The following is a 16,161-nucleotide window of genomic DNA, read 5'->3' on the forward strand; positions in this document are numbered from 1 at the left end:
TTTTGTTTTATTTATTTTTGTTTTACATTTGTGTCTCTGTTAGTTCCGTATTACATATGAATTTAAAAGTAATTCGGCTTTTCAAAAGACATTTACTTCTTCCACAGAGGGTGTGGCCTGCTTCTCAGCGAGATGTATTATATCTCTCTGCCATTCGAAAGATACCGGCCTTGACTGAAAATGACCCCGAAACTTGGATAGTGTGTAATTTTTCTGTGGATCACGACAGTGCTCCGGTAAGTGCACTTGTATAAATGTGTATAGTTGTATAGTATAAAGCTAAATATACAGTGTGGGACAAAAGTGACAAACACATATGACACACACTGGTACTTGATTTGATAACATTTCTTAGATTTTGTTTTATATTGGATTGGCTCCTTGGAACACTATAGCCCTTGTGTTACTTGAGGGCAGCAGTCATGGCTGTCAACATGCAGCAGGGGCTGTTTTCCTTTCCCCCTGATGTTATAACGCAGAGACAGAGCTGAATGGGTACATAAGGGAAGCTACTTTGTACAGTTCCCTCTCAAGCCATGATCAGCTACTGGCAAAACCCCTGTGGTTTCTATCTCAGTTGAGTTCCATCTACTACTGAAGAGGAGGGAAAATCATTCCTGATGTCATGCAGCTTGGCATGTGTTATTTAGTGGTGCTAATAAGATTTTGTTGGACATTTTGATGAGCTATGGTTTTGGATAACCTAATGTGCTATTAGAACAGTAGGGATTATAAAATACAAGGCATCTATTACACTAGTGGTTTGTTTTTATTTTTTGTTTTGTCAGCTAAACAATCGATGCGTCCGTGCCAAAATAAATATTGCTATGATTTGTCAAACCTTGGTAAGCCCACCAGAGGGAAACCAGGAGATCAGCAGGGACAACATTCTATGCAAGATTACGTATGTAGCTAATGGTATGTGTTTTGAGGTTTCTTTTGCTACTTTGGTAATGTAGATTTTCTTTTTTTTTTTAAGTTTATTATTTTTAGTAATTTCTACACCCAGTGTGGGGCTTGAACTCACAACCCCAAGATCAAAAGTCGCACGTTCTTCTGACTGCACCAGCCAGACACCCCTAGATTTCTTATTATGATCTCCATGCCTTTTTAGTTTTTCTCCTTTAGATTAATGATTTTTAATTTGGAGTGATGTGTACCAAAATTATCAGGAAACTTTGAAAATATCCACATCTGAATTTCATCCCAGAACTACTGTATCAGAATTTAAACTTCATCTCTAGATCACTATCACATATGCTTGGTTTAAAAATCCATCTATTATATATTTGCCTAATAGAATATATGTATGATTAGAAATAAAAGCAATAATGGTAAAGAAAATTAATAGTTCTTTTTCTTATTGTCAGGCTTTTGTGTTTTCTGAATTATTGCCTGCTTTGCATTCTTAACTACACCCATTTCCTACTTGCAGTAGTCACTGGAATCCCTCCCATCAAATCCTCAAATCTTCTTTGTACAGGGCTGTAACTGCTACTGTGTTTGAAGAGACAGTTATGTCCGAGTGAGATATTGTTTGATTATAGTAGAGTTTGACAAATTTATCTTACATAACCTGAAATGTTGCTATATTAATATTTGCATTTAATTTAGGGAGCCAAGAACCTGTTAAATAGGTAATAAATGCTCTCTTGTTTGCTATGTGTCCTTGTCTGGTGGTTAGCATTAAGGAATTAGCAGTCAGGACTTTAAGAGATGTTAAGTATTCCAACACGAGAAAATTTTGAAAGCAAAGGAAGTAAATGAGTGCTTCCCATACATTCGGAGAATTGTATCTTAACGGGCTTTATTTTAATTTTCCTTTATCTTGCAGTGAACCCTGGAGGATGGGCACCAGCCTCAGTGTTAAGGGCAGTGGCAAAGCGAGAGTATCCAAAGTTTCTAAAACGCTTTACTTCTTATGTCCAAGAAAAAACTGCAGGAAAACCTATTTTGTTCTAGTATTAACAGGTACTGGAAGATATATATTACCCTTTTTTTAAAACTTTGATTAATATGACTCTGCAGATATTAAAATTTAGTTAATTGTTGAAAGTAATTTTAATGTGTTTTACAATGTTCCCAAAGGTGTAATTTTTAAAGCCTTTAAAACTTGTTTTCTTCTGCTGATATGAGGCAATGTTTGCTTATGCAAAGACATTTTAACATTATGGAGCTATAAAATTCTAGAAGTACAAATTCCCTGTATTCTTCCCTTCCCAGAAAGTACTTGAGGTTCATTGTTTATTCTTCCATACTTTTGTATGTATGTAGTGAATGATGTGTATTCTTGATTATTTGTTAATAATACTTGTTTATTCTATACTTCTTGTTTTGCAGCTTGCTTTTTCTGTTTAACAATATATCTTGACTAGTACTGCATATAAAGACATGAGATATATAAAACTCATTCCATTAACAACTGTTACATGAATGTTGCAGAATTTATTAACCAGTCCCATCATAATGTTGGTTCCATATTTTGACTGTCAGATAATGCTGTGTTGAACATCTTTCCATAAAATGCTGGAATCTTTAATTCTTTTTCAAGAAATGATATGTTAACGTGGTTCAAAAGTCAGGTGTGAAAAGATGAACAGTGAAATTTATCCCTTGCCCCTGCTCACCCAGTTTTGCCTTTCCCCCACCCCCAAACTGAAAGAGTATAACTGCTATTAGTTTGTGTATCTTTTCCAGAGAATTTTTTTTTTAATTTTTTTTTCACGTTTATTTATTTTTGAGACAGAGAGAGACAGAGCATGAACAGGGGAGGGGCAGAGAGAGAGGGAGACACAGAATCGGAAGCAGGCACCAGGCTCTGAGCTGTCACCACAGAGCCCGACGCGGGGCTCGAACTCACGGGCCACGAGATCATGACCTGAGCCATAGTCGGACACTTAACCGACTGAGCCACCCAGGCGCCCCTCCAGAGAATTTTTTATGCCTGAGCAAGCAAATACAAGTGTATGTCTCCCACACATACACCTTTTTGTTGTTGTTGAAGAAAATACATTGTTCTGCATCTTGTCTTTGTACTTACTTTACTTTGAAGGTCTTTGCATATCAGTATGGACCTTCCTCATTATTTTTTTGTGGCTATACAGTATCCCATTGCATGGATATGCATAATTTTCTTTCTTTTTTTTTTTTTTTAATTTTTTTTTAACGTTTATTTATTTTTGAGACAGAGACAGAGCATGAACGGGGAGGGTCAGAGAGAGGGAGACACAGAAGCCGAAACAGGCTCCAGGCTCTGAGCTGTCAGCACAGAACCCGACGCGGGGCACGAACCCACGGACCGTGAGATCATGACCTGAGCCGAAGTCGGACGCTTAACCGACCAAGCCACCCAGGCGCCCCAATATACATAATTTTCTAACCAGTCCTCCCTTGCTAGATACTCAAGTTGTTTCCAGTTTTTGCTGGAATGGTGTTACAAGTATATCCACTTACAAGTTTATATGTGGGATAAATTGCTAGATATGACACTGCCAGCACTTCTGGGGGTGGGGGGTTGTGCGTTTTTATTTTAGATACTGCCCATAAAGAAGTTGTATTAATTTATCATCTCACCAGCAATAATGTATTGGAGTGCCCTTTACCCTCTCACACAGTGTATGAAATAAAACTTGGATTATTCCCACCTTGATAGGAAAGAAATACTTTCTCTTTAGTTTTTATTGTCTTTCTCTTACTATGAATAGTTTGAACATTTCTTGGTCCATTTGAGAGAAATTTGTATAATTCTGTTTCTGTGAACTCTCAGTATGTGTTAACATTTAAATTTTTAATAGATATTACCAAAGTATAATTCATAAACTGCAGTATTTATGAATGTTCTCTTATTCTCACCTATGTTAGATATTAAATCATTGGCTGAGAAGTTTATATTATTGAGTAACTTAGATTATTGTATTCTTGAGTCTTTAGATTAAATTAGTATGTTCAATAGTGTTATATAATGACTGATATTTTTAACTAATTCTGGTTTCTGATGTTGTTTATAGTATGCCTTTCTTAAGAAAAAAAAAAAGGCTAAATTTATTGTCAGATGCTAACACCAGAGTTGTTGCATTGATGTCCCAGATATTTAGCCTTTCCTAAGAAAAAGCTTACCTGAAAATGTTAAACAGATTCTGATCTTACCTGAGTGGTTAGTGTTTTGGGATATAGCTTGACCTTTGAGAGATTTTGTCTTCAAGTGCAAGTGCGTTGCATAAGTGTACTGGCTTTTGGAATATCTCATACTTTAGGATTGTTATGGCTAGATCTGGACACAAATTTGCTGATTTTATCTTTGCCCTGTTACCTCAAATTAACCAGAAACGTGATGCTGTGTCATGGCAGCAGGCCATGTCACCTGACTTAGCTGGTTGTCTCTCCCCACAGCCTTAAGATTTCTAAAGAATGCTATTTGCTCTAATCAAGACCAAGTGTGCAGCTATAATCTGCTTTCTCTTTTCATCTCTACCCCCACCCTTGCTAAAATGAGCAGGGCAGAAAACATAACCATCTATTAAGCAAAAGAAATCAGAATGCAGTTATGTATAGAACTTGCTCTCACCTATGTTTGAAAAGAAGAATTTTCTTAAGCATTTGTAAAATACATGCTAACATTATTAACAGCATTTTGCCTCAGAACTGTTGGATTTAGGGCATTGTTTATTGACTGTGTGCATGTGTCTGTGTGTGCACACAGTACCTAGCGGGGAGGGGGTTGAAATCCATCTCAGAGGAAGGAGGTAGCATTGTTTGTGGATGTATGTGTATGTATGCAAAGACAGAACTATGAAGATTCAGTGGCCACAACTTAGCTCTGGCCTTGAGTCCAGGTTGAGCTTCTTTCTGACAAAGCACCAAATTCAAACCTTAACACCATAGTGAAAATCTTTGTTTACCTAAAGTAATATTTGTTTCATAATAAGTTTGGAAAGATGTATGTATGAAGTGGATTCTAGCATTGAAATTTTAGGAAAGCTATCCTAATTTTAGTGATGAAGAAATTATAACTTCCAATAATGTTTATGATCTTTAGTGAAATTTCATAAGGAATTAGTGAGGTCCAAAGATAGTTAAAACTCATAGTCAATTCTTGATAACTGGTATTTTATAGCATAATTTTTATTGAAGACTAAGAAGAAGGAAATGCTAGTTTTGGGGGTGTAAACCCAGAGAATTCTGGTTGATTCCCTCTTTGCTTATCTATGGTATATTTCCCTTCTTTTTTGAGTTTTCAAAACGTTACTTCTGTTCCTTGCTGATCAGTTTCAAATATGTAAGGTTTACAATTTTAACATTTTTAACGGTGAAAATCTATAAAGAATAAATATTTAATAGAGATCTGTGTATTCCCTGAATTCACAGGGTAGGAGGAATCTGTTCTGGTAGTCTTGCCACTCTCAGTAATAATGTATTTCTTAATTGCTTACTTATTTTCTTTCCTGCAGTGACTGAAGCAAGGCTGTGTGACATTCCATGTTGGAGGAAAAAAATAAAAAACAAAATTGAATGCTCTAAGCTGGAACGTAGGATCTATAGCCTTGTCTGTGGCCCAACACCCTGGCCTTGTGTACAAAAATGAAGAAATATTGCAATAGCAAAGGTGAACATCTAACACTAGCTGTCTCCTGCTAGATCTCCTCGCTCAGCATATAACTATAAATACATGTAAAATTACATGTATATGGCTATATTTTTATTTGCTTGCTCCTAGAAGAGAAAAAAAAAATCAACTTTGAATCACAACTAGGAATTGATGCTTTAATTTTTGGAAACTTTTTCAGAATTTTTAATTTACTATGGTCCGGCCTAAGATCCTCATTTGTATCAGGTTTTGTGCACAAAAGAAAAGCACAAAAGTTGAATGCACATGGGGCATGTGCTTTCTGTGCACCAAATATCTGGATGGGGTTCTTTTTTCAGGCCTATGGTTAAATCTGTGTTCAGAATTTTTTGACTTTTTTGCTTTGTATAATCATAGAATTCATTGCTGCTGATTTCTATAATGATTCATGTTACGTAAAGTGTCTCTTAATAACTGAGGGCTGTCAAATAACCTGTGATTTCACCTTTTCTATAGTCTTACTCCTATGAAGAACCTTGGTTCTGATGGAGAAAGAGTGAAAAGCTTTATTTTTTCCCCCAGGTATCTTTATATTTCTATTGTATTTTTAGTTGTGTAATGTGTGCTACAGATTTTTTTCAGTTTGTTTACAAACACAATTTGGTAATTCCTAAATTGGTTCTGTCTGCCACCAAACGGAAACAGAAATCTTGTGGGTATAAACTACTTTTTGGTACAGTGGTAAGGATAAAATGAGCTCATATTTTCTCAAAATTTGTAAGAGCATATACGGTATTTCTTGTTAAGGTAAATCAGGCTGTTGGGGTTTGACATTTGATTCAGTATTTCTGGTGTTCGTAACAGGCATGTTTGTCAGTTCTTCTAATTTGGCTCAGTTTAAAAGATATGTTGCAGGATATGCATATAAAATGTGAGCAGTGCTCCGGTTTGCCTCTTGATCAGAATTTGCAGCAGAGCAGTAAAGGATTCCATGTGATTCAAACTGAAATTCTTTCCTTACTTGCTGTAAGAGCTTAAATGTAAAATACCTTCTTTAGTTTTAGGCCTCTGTGAAAAACCTTGAAGCATGGAGTTGAGGCAAGGAATGGTACTCACTGAAGTAGAAATGACTGCCCACTTCAAAATCTTCATTGTGTTTATACACAAATTTGCTTACATATGTCAGAGGCATTTTGTAGATGCTATGCTGACTTGTTCATCTCTGTAGAAACACAGAAATCAGACCCATTTTGTAAAGCAGAAAGTCATGTCCCTTGGAATATGTCCTGTATATATTTCATACATGGTAATGGAGTCTTAATGATAAATGCAAGGTGATAATTTAATGATGGGATTAGTCTGATCACTTAATATGCACAATCCTGGAAGTGAATTACTTGCATCAGATATAGTGGTATTTATTATTCTGTACAGAGAGAAAAATACATATAAAACATATGCTTATATTACATGCACGCAGATTTCATGTTCCATAAATCTTTTCTATTTTTTAATTTACCTTTCTCTAATGATGTGCATGGAATATGCCTTATACAGAAAAATGCTGTTCATAATTTGACTATGTGGAAAAGTGCCTATATGGTGGTAATGCTAGTAAGGCAAATAAGACAAATTATCATATGAGTTTACTACATCACCAGTTAACATTTTATATTGTGATGTTTAAAAAAGAAAAGTTTATACCTCAAATGTGTATTTTATTTTACAATCAGCTGTGGGGTTGGGATGGGAATATGGGAGGGTTGGGGAGGGAAGGTTTATTAACCTTAGCCGCTGATGGGAATCTTCAAAAAAAATTCTCTATGCCCACTATAAATGTTCTTCTGTTTGCCATTTTTGTTAACTATCATAAACATGGACAAGTAACTCTTTCTTAACTAAATTGAATAGCTTCATTTTACAAAGGTATGGAAAACTTAACAAAGCAATGTCTAAATCTAATTATCATTAGTTGCATTTGCACTAACTGTTAGATACACTTTTGCAATTCTGTAAATGAAATGATTACACTAAAAATATTTGTATAAAAAAAAGAAGATACATTTTACCTTTAGATAACTGTACAGGTACTTCACTAGAGTTAATCCCATCCAGTCAGATTTAGAAATGAGTTGGGGAATGCGAAAAGAGTTTTAAAGAGCTCACAATTTGGAGAGGTACTAGCCATTTTAAACAATATTCAGACCCTCTAGAATTATTTCTGTATGGCTAATTCTTTAATCAGTATCTGAATGTACATGATGTTTTCCCAAACACAGTAATTTCTTCTGTCTCCCAAACAAAAACAAAAAACAAAAAAAATGATCCTTTTACTACTGTCTTTTCAACTAGTTCAACACTCTTTTGTACTGTGATAGAAATTTGGAAAATACTGGTAATGATGGGTTTTGTCCCTGACTGCCCGCTGTACAGGACAGGAGAGCACAGTGTTTCACTTGGAACTCAGGACTCCTGATTTTGAGGTGGAGGGTGATCACAGCAGCTCTTGGTTTGGGAACACCACAAAGGCGATCGAGGTAGACCGAGGAGGGGATGGCTGGGAGGGAGGTATAAGAACACAAAATAAGGAAAAGGAAGAATGGGTTTCCCGTTTGTTGAGTTTCATCGGCTAACTTGTACACCTATACAACATCAGTGTCAACTGCTATTGAGAACATTTTAGTTGGGCTGAGCTGGTTCTCTTGTGAAATTGTGCTGGTTAATTAAGCTTATCAATTGTTTGTTCAATTAAACACTTTCACCAGTATTTAGTCCGAGTTGTACAGACAATGTATTTGGATTACTGTCATTGTTCACCTACAAACTCAAAACATAATCATTTTAAAGTACCTTGGGAGTGTGTAGAGTGTAACTATTCTATAATAGCTTTATGATCCTGATGTTTTTAAAAAATAATAAAGTTGGATCTTCCATGTTACAATCACAAAATTAAAACCAGTATTTAAAAGTGGAAAAGTATTAAAATATTATGGACAAATGTACTTGCTTGCTTGTTTTCCTTAACCCCTAGATACTGCCTGCATAATTCTAAATTTTTTTTAATGTTTTTATTTATTTTTGAGACAGAGAGACAGAGTATGAGCAGGGGAGGGGCAAAGAGAGAGAGAGAGAGAGACACAGAATCCGACGCAGGTTCCAGACTCTGAGCTGTCAGCACAGAGCCTGATGAGGGGCTTGAACCCACAAACTGCAAGATCATGACCCAAGCTGAAGTCGGACACTTAACCGACTGAGCCACCTAGGCACCCTTGCCTGCATAATTCTAAATAGTTAAGAGCTTGAAATAACTCCAGTTTAATATTTTTTAAACTAGAGGTTGTAACCCAGTTAGGGATCAAGAAAGCCACGTAAATATTTTTTAACAAAATAGAACAGAATGGAATAAATCAAGTACATAGCATGTGAATATATATATTTTTTTAATACTTATTTTGAGAGAGAGAGAGTGAGACATAGCATGAACACAGAGGGTTAGAGAGAGGTGCTGACACAGAATCTGAAGCAAGCTCCAGGCTCTGAGCTGTCAGCATAGAACCCAGTGTGGGCTGGAATTCATGAGCTGCGAGATCGTGACCTGAGCCAAAGTCGGGCATTCAAATGACTGAGGCACCCAGGCGCCGCGTGAATATTTAAATATTTTGTGAATCTTTTTTCATATGTATGTGTGTGTAGTGGATTATAGTGTGAAATGAATTTCTTATGAAAGCTGATGCAAAGTTTTTTCAGATTGCTAGAAAGTAAGGCCATATATAGTTGGATATTTCTAAAATGAAAGCACAGTGCCAGTCATGCACACTTAAAATTCAACTACATGTAGCGGTAATTAAATCCTGTCTCGTTTATTTAAATTACATGGACAGCTCCACCTGTTACACTTAGGGAATCTATGCTCTAGGACAACCATGAGAAGGGAAGTGTGGATTTGCAGTTCAGTCAGTGGGTTCCTCCATGGTTATATTAAAAGACACTGAGCATATTTCTCTCCTCATGTTCAAAGATATATACCATCTAAAAAAACATGACCTCTAAAAACAGGCCAACTACTTAACCTGGTGGGGTGCTGGAGAGAAAATCTGGCTGTTGTATTGGATTTTATTTTAATGTGTTGGATTTGTTGACAAATAGTTTGTGGTCCTTGTGGCACACTTGTAAGAAGTTTTTCAAGAGTGACTCTAACTATATGCAGTTTTTGCCTTGGGCTTGACCTGAAATGTAACCTGCAAATAAGGCGTAGTTCTAACTATTTCAAATTGGGTTGACTTTATGGCATGTTCCAAATTTTGCCATTGTGTAAACTAGATTACAACAGGACTCATATTGTTAGTATTTGCATTATTTACCCATTGAAACAAATTTTCTGTGAGCCTTCCAGGTCTGTATACTTTGGATAGCATTCAACAAATACCATAAAGGTAACCTTTTTGGCCTCTTAAACTCTCTTCCACAGAATTCGAGTTTAGTACTAGAACAAATGTTAACTGTCTTTAAAGCTACAAAAGGAGATCCAACCAGGATTTTACCCAGGTTTTATGATTGTTGAGGTGCTGAATGATGATGTCTCTCTCATTAAGTGTCTGGAATATGAGAAACTAACTGCCTTTTATCTACCTTCTTCCAGCATTGCCGCCCCTGCTGGTTGGTGGTGGTATCGCCCCTATTTTACAGTAAGGTGTCCGGCCAGGCTGGGTTCCAGGCCTACTTGAATGATTCCAGAGTCTTTTCTTTCCATTAGATTCTGCTGATTTTTAACGCTTTAGGTATTTAATACCTATTAGTGTTTGATGGACTAGAATTGATATGCATGAAGACTAGCACTTTTGAGGCATGGGTATTAACACCACACACTTCATTATTGGCTTTACAAAAATTCCAAATACCTGAATGTCATAAAATCCTACCAGATGTACAAGTTTTATCTTAAGATTAAATTTGACCATCATTTGATGCCTTGACTGCCTTCCTGTCCTCCAGCTTAGAGGGGTAAGACAGGGAACTCTTATCATTAAAAAAAAAAAAAGCCACAAGCCCAAGGAAGTTCATTTATTGGGTTTTTTAATCCACAGACAACCTCCAGCATAGCTACCACTGTTTTGTGAAATACCTGTGTTTATAAAATAGCAAAACGACCCCTGAGGTAGCAAGTAAAGCAAGCTGTAGATCCCCTTCCAGTCATTTCACTCTGGTACTTTCATGTTACTCTTCCTTAGAATTGGGAAGCCAAAGTGGAAACTGGGTCCAGCAGCAGGGGGATCCATGTGCAACAGCTACATGAGGATAGTCCCCCGTCCATGCAATTTTAGCCTTGTGTACAGATAGCATTAATTCTCCACACTCAAAACAATTCCAAGAGCAAGTATTTATTGAGCACCTACTCCATGCCATGCGGTGTTACATGATCAGGGATACAACAATGAACGGAACATCTGGCCTATGTTGTTTTTGTCATAACCAAGCTTTTTAGGAATGTATATAAACTAAGAGGAAATAGGCTTTGCAATCAGGAACATTTGAATAAGGTGCATTGAATGATATACTTAGCTATCTTCAAGATATGCAAGTGTTTTGTTTTTTGATTCTTGGTTCTCAGTTGTGTTCTGAAAAAGTAAGAAATGGGTTGTTGCTGTGTTTTAACAAGTTACCAACTTCTGTCAATATTGATAGCACCAAATTGGTAAATTGTCTAATTGTTCACTTTGTTTTAAAACTGCTGTTTAATTTGTGGTTTGTGAATTTTCACTTTTCATTACTAACATCCAGTAAAGTTTGTTATTTCTAAGTGAATTTTTCACCATGTTCCTGGGAATCCTGTGTTTAACATACCAGAAAGGAACGAATGGCTTAGAAGACAGAAGATGAGAAGACAGAGACGAAATTTTTGGGCTCTCACTTGAACAGTTTTGATCTTGCCAAGTCATTTCAATGTCTGCATCTGTTTTTCTTTTCTATAAAGTAATAATCATCTACATCACAGGGTTGTTTGGGGAAGAGTGAGACAACATATTTAGAATTTCTTGAAAACTTTTAAAGCACTCTGCAAATGTTAGGGATTATTTAGTCAACCACATGCATGCTGCATATTGTCTTTTGAGTTTAAAGACAAGAAGGATGTAAACATTTTTGGGCTTTGGGCCAAACTGTAAGTTACTTGCCTTGTCTGTCTGCGGTTTTGCCTGCAGGTGTATGTCTAGTTAGGGAGAAAACTAGAGAGATAAAGCCACTTCATGGAACCCAGAAGGCTCTGTGAAGTAGTTTGATTCATTCTACCAGCACTGAAGGTCTGTTTCGAGCATTATTGTTTAACACATCTAAAAAAAAAAACTCAATGGGGTTTGATGCCTGGTTTTGTTAGGATGTGGAATAAGTCTTGCTAATGTCATTTTTTTACTTGTACATAATTCTCATTACAATGCCAGAAATGGGGAGGGGAAATAATGAGTTTTTAAAACTTGAGAAATGGAGGGGCGCCCGGGTGGCGCAGTCGGTTAAGCGTCCGACTTCAGCCAGGTCACGATCTCGCGGTCCGTGAGTTCGAGCCCCGCGTCAGGCTCTGGGCTGATGGCTCGGAGCCTGGAGCCTGTTTCCGATTCTGTGTCTCCCTCTCTCTGCCCCTCCCCCGTTCATGCTCTGTCTCTCTCTGTCCAAAAATAAATTAAAAAACGTTGAAAAAAAAAAGTTTAAAAAAAAAAAACTTGAGAAATGGAAGCAATAGCATCGTGTCTCAAACTAGAGCTGCCTGGCTGTCTGTCCCGTGTTTATAAAATAGCAGCTGAATGGGAAAGAGTTCTGAGCTGGAGAATCCGTGTAGAGAGTCTCCTAAGTGATGTCTTTGCCTTTCTATTTATCATCAGTTCTCCCTCCTGCCACTATGAAATTGTACTGTAATACATAATGCCTCTTGCTTAAATGTTTTACCAGTGCTCTCTAGAACGGAGTCCACACTGCTTGACTTCAGTCTAATGTCAAAAGTTATCTTGTAAGAGTTTAGCCTTAGTCTGCCTGCCTTACCAGCCCGACTCACCTTAGTCCCTCTACAAATGAATCATCCCTGTCGGGTGGATTTACTCCATGTCTGTCACTCAGCAATCAGAAGCAAGTTACCTTCTCAGGCACTCCTCTCTCCTCCCTTCAGTCAACATTCAGAACTTACTTGAGGGTCCCAATTTCTGACCTTAATTATACCAGCCCTTCAACTCTTCCTCTTCAGTTGCATTGTGCTTTTCCCCCTTCAGAGTTGGATTATATCAGTATGACATTGTTGTATTAACTAATAAGCTAGACTCCAGCTTTTCAGCCCCACTGACATAAACCTCAGAACATAGCTCCCTCTCCACCTAAAATCAGCAGTTTCAATAGAACGTTTAAGGCAGTAAAGAGGGAAAAAATGGATAGGCTGTGAAATACAGTAAATGGAGCAGAGAGGGGCAGAGGGTTTTAACTTCAATGAAAGGTGCAGATTTGAAAACCGAAGAGAGAAAGGGAGGAGAGGTTGTCCAAGAAGGATATGTTACATACAAACGGAGAAGATCTAGCAAGAGGGACATAATTATCTTCTCTTCCCTTAGGATGTAAGCCCTTAGAAAGAGATCCCAATCTCCCAGCCAAGGATAGTAGCAGATGTGCAAAGAATTGTAAAGCACTGTCACAGCCCACATGGGTCTAGGCTGCAAAGACAAGTAGACTTAGCTGAGCAGCTGATGAAACATGACAAAATGGGAGACCATTGGCTAAGCGACCTCTGCCCAGAGCCCCTGTGGTGCCATGCATTAGGTAACTAAACTGTTCCCTAAACTGGACAGACGTGAGATCCATACCACAGCCACTAAAAAGATATCTCATTTCCATCTTTGGATAATAGAATGAGTCTGTCTATATATATATATAGACATATATGTCTATATATATATATATATATATGCATAAATACAGCATTTCATAGAACACAGAGAGGTACTTAAGGCCTTAGAAGCCACTAATCCGGCAATCTCCTCTGACAAGGGAACCAAGGAAAAGAGATTAAGGTCTCACAGCCAATGAGTGGCAAAGCCACGGCTGGAATGGAGGTCTCTGGATTCCCAACTCAACACTGCTGTGCTCCTCCTGTTGTAAATGACTATTATTTTCTCTTTGGAGTAAGTCCTAATTATACTCATTTTGTCGGCTATTTAACAACATTGAGGACCTTTAAGATGCTGTACTAAGGTGACAAGAAAAGGCATGGTCCCTTCACTGTCTTCATTAGACTTCTGTCCAGTCTGGAGGAAAATGTGGGCAAGATTTATCATTAAAATACAAGAAAAAAAAGATCTTCAGTTTTATTTCTATATATATATATATATATATATATATATTTTATCATTCAAGTCTTTTATTTGACGATATACATAATTCAATATAATTTATCAAGAAATACACATTTATTGGAGATGTATGCCCATTTTTTTCCTGGTGGTGTTCAAGGTTTGTTTTCTACTGGCTGAAGTAGGCACTGTCCTAAACAAGTTAAAAGATGAGCATTTCCCCAAGAGCTTTCCATGTAAAATTACAATTATCCAGGCTATACCAGCAAGCCAACTTTAAGCTTTTGCTATTTACCAAGGGTTGTACAATGTGGGCGAGAGCATCCAGATGGCCAGAGGTGAATGGACTACTCCATACACACTGACTCTATCTTGCTCTTAAGAGCAATAAAGTTTAAGAATGAGGTAGATCTCTCACAGGTTATATATACCCTAGATCAGAAAAGACTAAGGCAGGCAGTGCATTAAAACTGGATGGTTTTACTTTAAGAGCCCTTTGAGGCTAGAGCCCAAGTCCAGACAGTGAAATGGGCAGGGAGGAAGAGACTCCTCTGATCTCTTTTGTGAGCTTCAAGGGGTACGAGAGCTGGCAAGTGAGGTTCTTCTGTCCCATATCATTTAGGGCGATCAATACTCGATTTGCTTTATTGTGTCCAACGTTCCTAACATGCAATCCCAGATGGTTTTAGGATGGAGACTGAGACAGAATTGCTCCATTGGCCCCCACCCCCACCTCATCTAAGCCCTGTTGACCATTTCAAATTTCAAGTGACAGGAAAGCAAAGGAGTTCCATAATCAACATCGGCTAGATGACTACAGCCCTTCTATTTTGGATTACTTCCTTATGCTGAGAGTTTCCTCAACAAAACACACGAGGTGCTGCTCTGTGTTAGCAGCTGGCACAAGGTCCTTCTTCCTTTAAATGCTCCCTGCCATCTGGCTTCAGAATTAACCAAATGGAGTGGTCTGTTGAGTCAGTTTCTTGACTCAACAGTCAAGAGTAATCCTGCTCCAGGCTTGAAATCCCCAGAAGTTAAACTACAAGAGTCAAACTTGGGGGTTACAAGGAGGGTGAGGCGAGGCTTCAAACTTTGGGGCTACAAGGTAGGTGAGTGAGGCCAGTGAGTGGATAGTGGTAGATTTAAACCTCTTTAAAAGTAGGTTTGCCTTTTTTTTGTCCCCCCTACTCTTATGTGGGACCTTTGGGAGAGAGTAGGGACCAAGGGGAATAGTGAGGACAGTGAGGGGAATAGGCTGCTAAAACTACAGATGTGAAGACTTTAATGTTGGGGGATAGGTTGTCACAGGGTAGGTGGGAGGGGAGACACCAAAGCCACACAACCCATTCTAGTTGGTTGGTTGTTCTATTAACTAATTAATCTCTAGGATTAATTCTAATTAAGTCTCACTGACTGGCACTTGGTCTCTCCATAGGTGTTTTCCAACCATGTGCTTCTGAATAAACAATATGCTAATACTCTCACGTTCACAGGAATACCAGGTACCTCATACTGAAATCCAAGACTGGTAGAGCAGCAGCAGCTGCAAGGTAACTGTCATGTTCTGGCCCCACCCCAGACCAAGGGGATCAGAAACTCCGGGGGTGGGGCCCGGCACTCTGTACGGACAAGTCCTCCAGGTGAGTGTGCTGCACACTCAAGTTGGAGAAGCACTGGATGAGAACACTCTCATGCTCTACCTCCTAAATCCAGCCGTTACCCAGGGCTCTTCTATTGGCCTTAGGGAGCAGCTGCTTGAGAACTGTTCACGTGTTCTGTGACAATCCGGTACCCATGCCTCCCATCAAACTTGCTCAGGAAGGAAAGGAAAACAAGGGGGTGGAGTGTTCCATGTACATCACAATGAAAAGGTAATCTGTTCAAATGCAATTGTAAACTAAATCATTTGCCATGCTCTCTCGACTTCCAGTGTAGAGGTTATCCATTCATTATTTTTGCTGACTGGGCAAAGTTCATTATCAATAAATTCAAGTCTTATCCATAACATAGTTTTTGAAAAATATTAGTCTTCAAAACAATTCTATAATGACTTTGCCACCCTTATTTCAACCTTCTGCACACAGTGGATTTGTATTTGATGTGTTTTGCTGTTCTGTGTCCTCTTAGGATGTTCCTTTGAATTTAATTCTCTATCCTAAGATGAGGAAAAAATCCTGTCCTGCCACATGCAGCTCACTGCTCATCCATCACCCAGTAGATAAGGGCATTGAAAACTCTCCACGGTCACCTGTCCAGCCTGCTTCACTCTGGAGGGCTTTG

The 16,161-nt window shown here is 38.1% G+C and overlaps 1 protein-coding gene across 3 annotated transcripts in view; it reads left to right on the plus strand.

Moving 5' to 3' along the window:
- The window catches only part of CERT1 (ceramide transporter 1), a 107,359-nt gene extending 98,794 nt beyond the window's left edge, over positions 1 to 8,565 (plus strand). For all 3 annotated transcript variants that reach the window (XM_058729376.1, XM_058729365.1, XM_058729355.1), the window contains 4 exons: positions 108 to 236; positions 789 to 918; positions 1,835 to 1,971; positions 5,448 to 8,565. In XM_058729376.1, coding sequence (XP_058585359.1) covers positions 108 to 236; positions 789 to 918; positions 1,835 to 1,962 — 387 coding nt within the window. In that variant the 3' untranslated portion in view covers positions 1,963 to 1,971; positions 5,448 to 8,565. The remainder of the gene's footprint in view (positions 1 to 107; positions 237 to 788; positions 919 to 1,834; positions 1,972 to 5,447) is intronic.
- Positions 8,566 to 16,161: the final 7,596 nt, after the last annotated feature.

Source organism: Neofelis nebulosa, chromosome 1 (genome assembly GCF_028018385.1).
Source record: "Neofelis nebulosa isolate mNeoNeb1 chromosome 1, mNeoNeb1.pri, whole genome shotgun sequence".
NCBI lineage: Eukaryota > Metazoa > Chordata > Mammalia > Carnivora > Felidae > Neofelis > Neofelis nebulosa.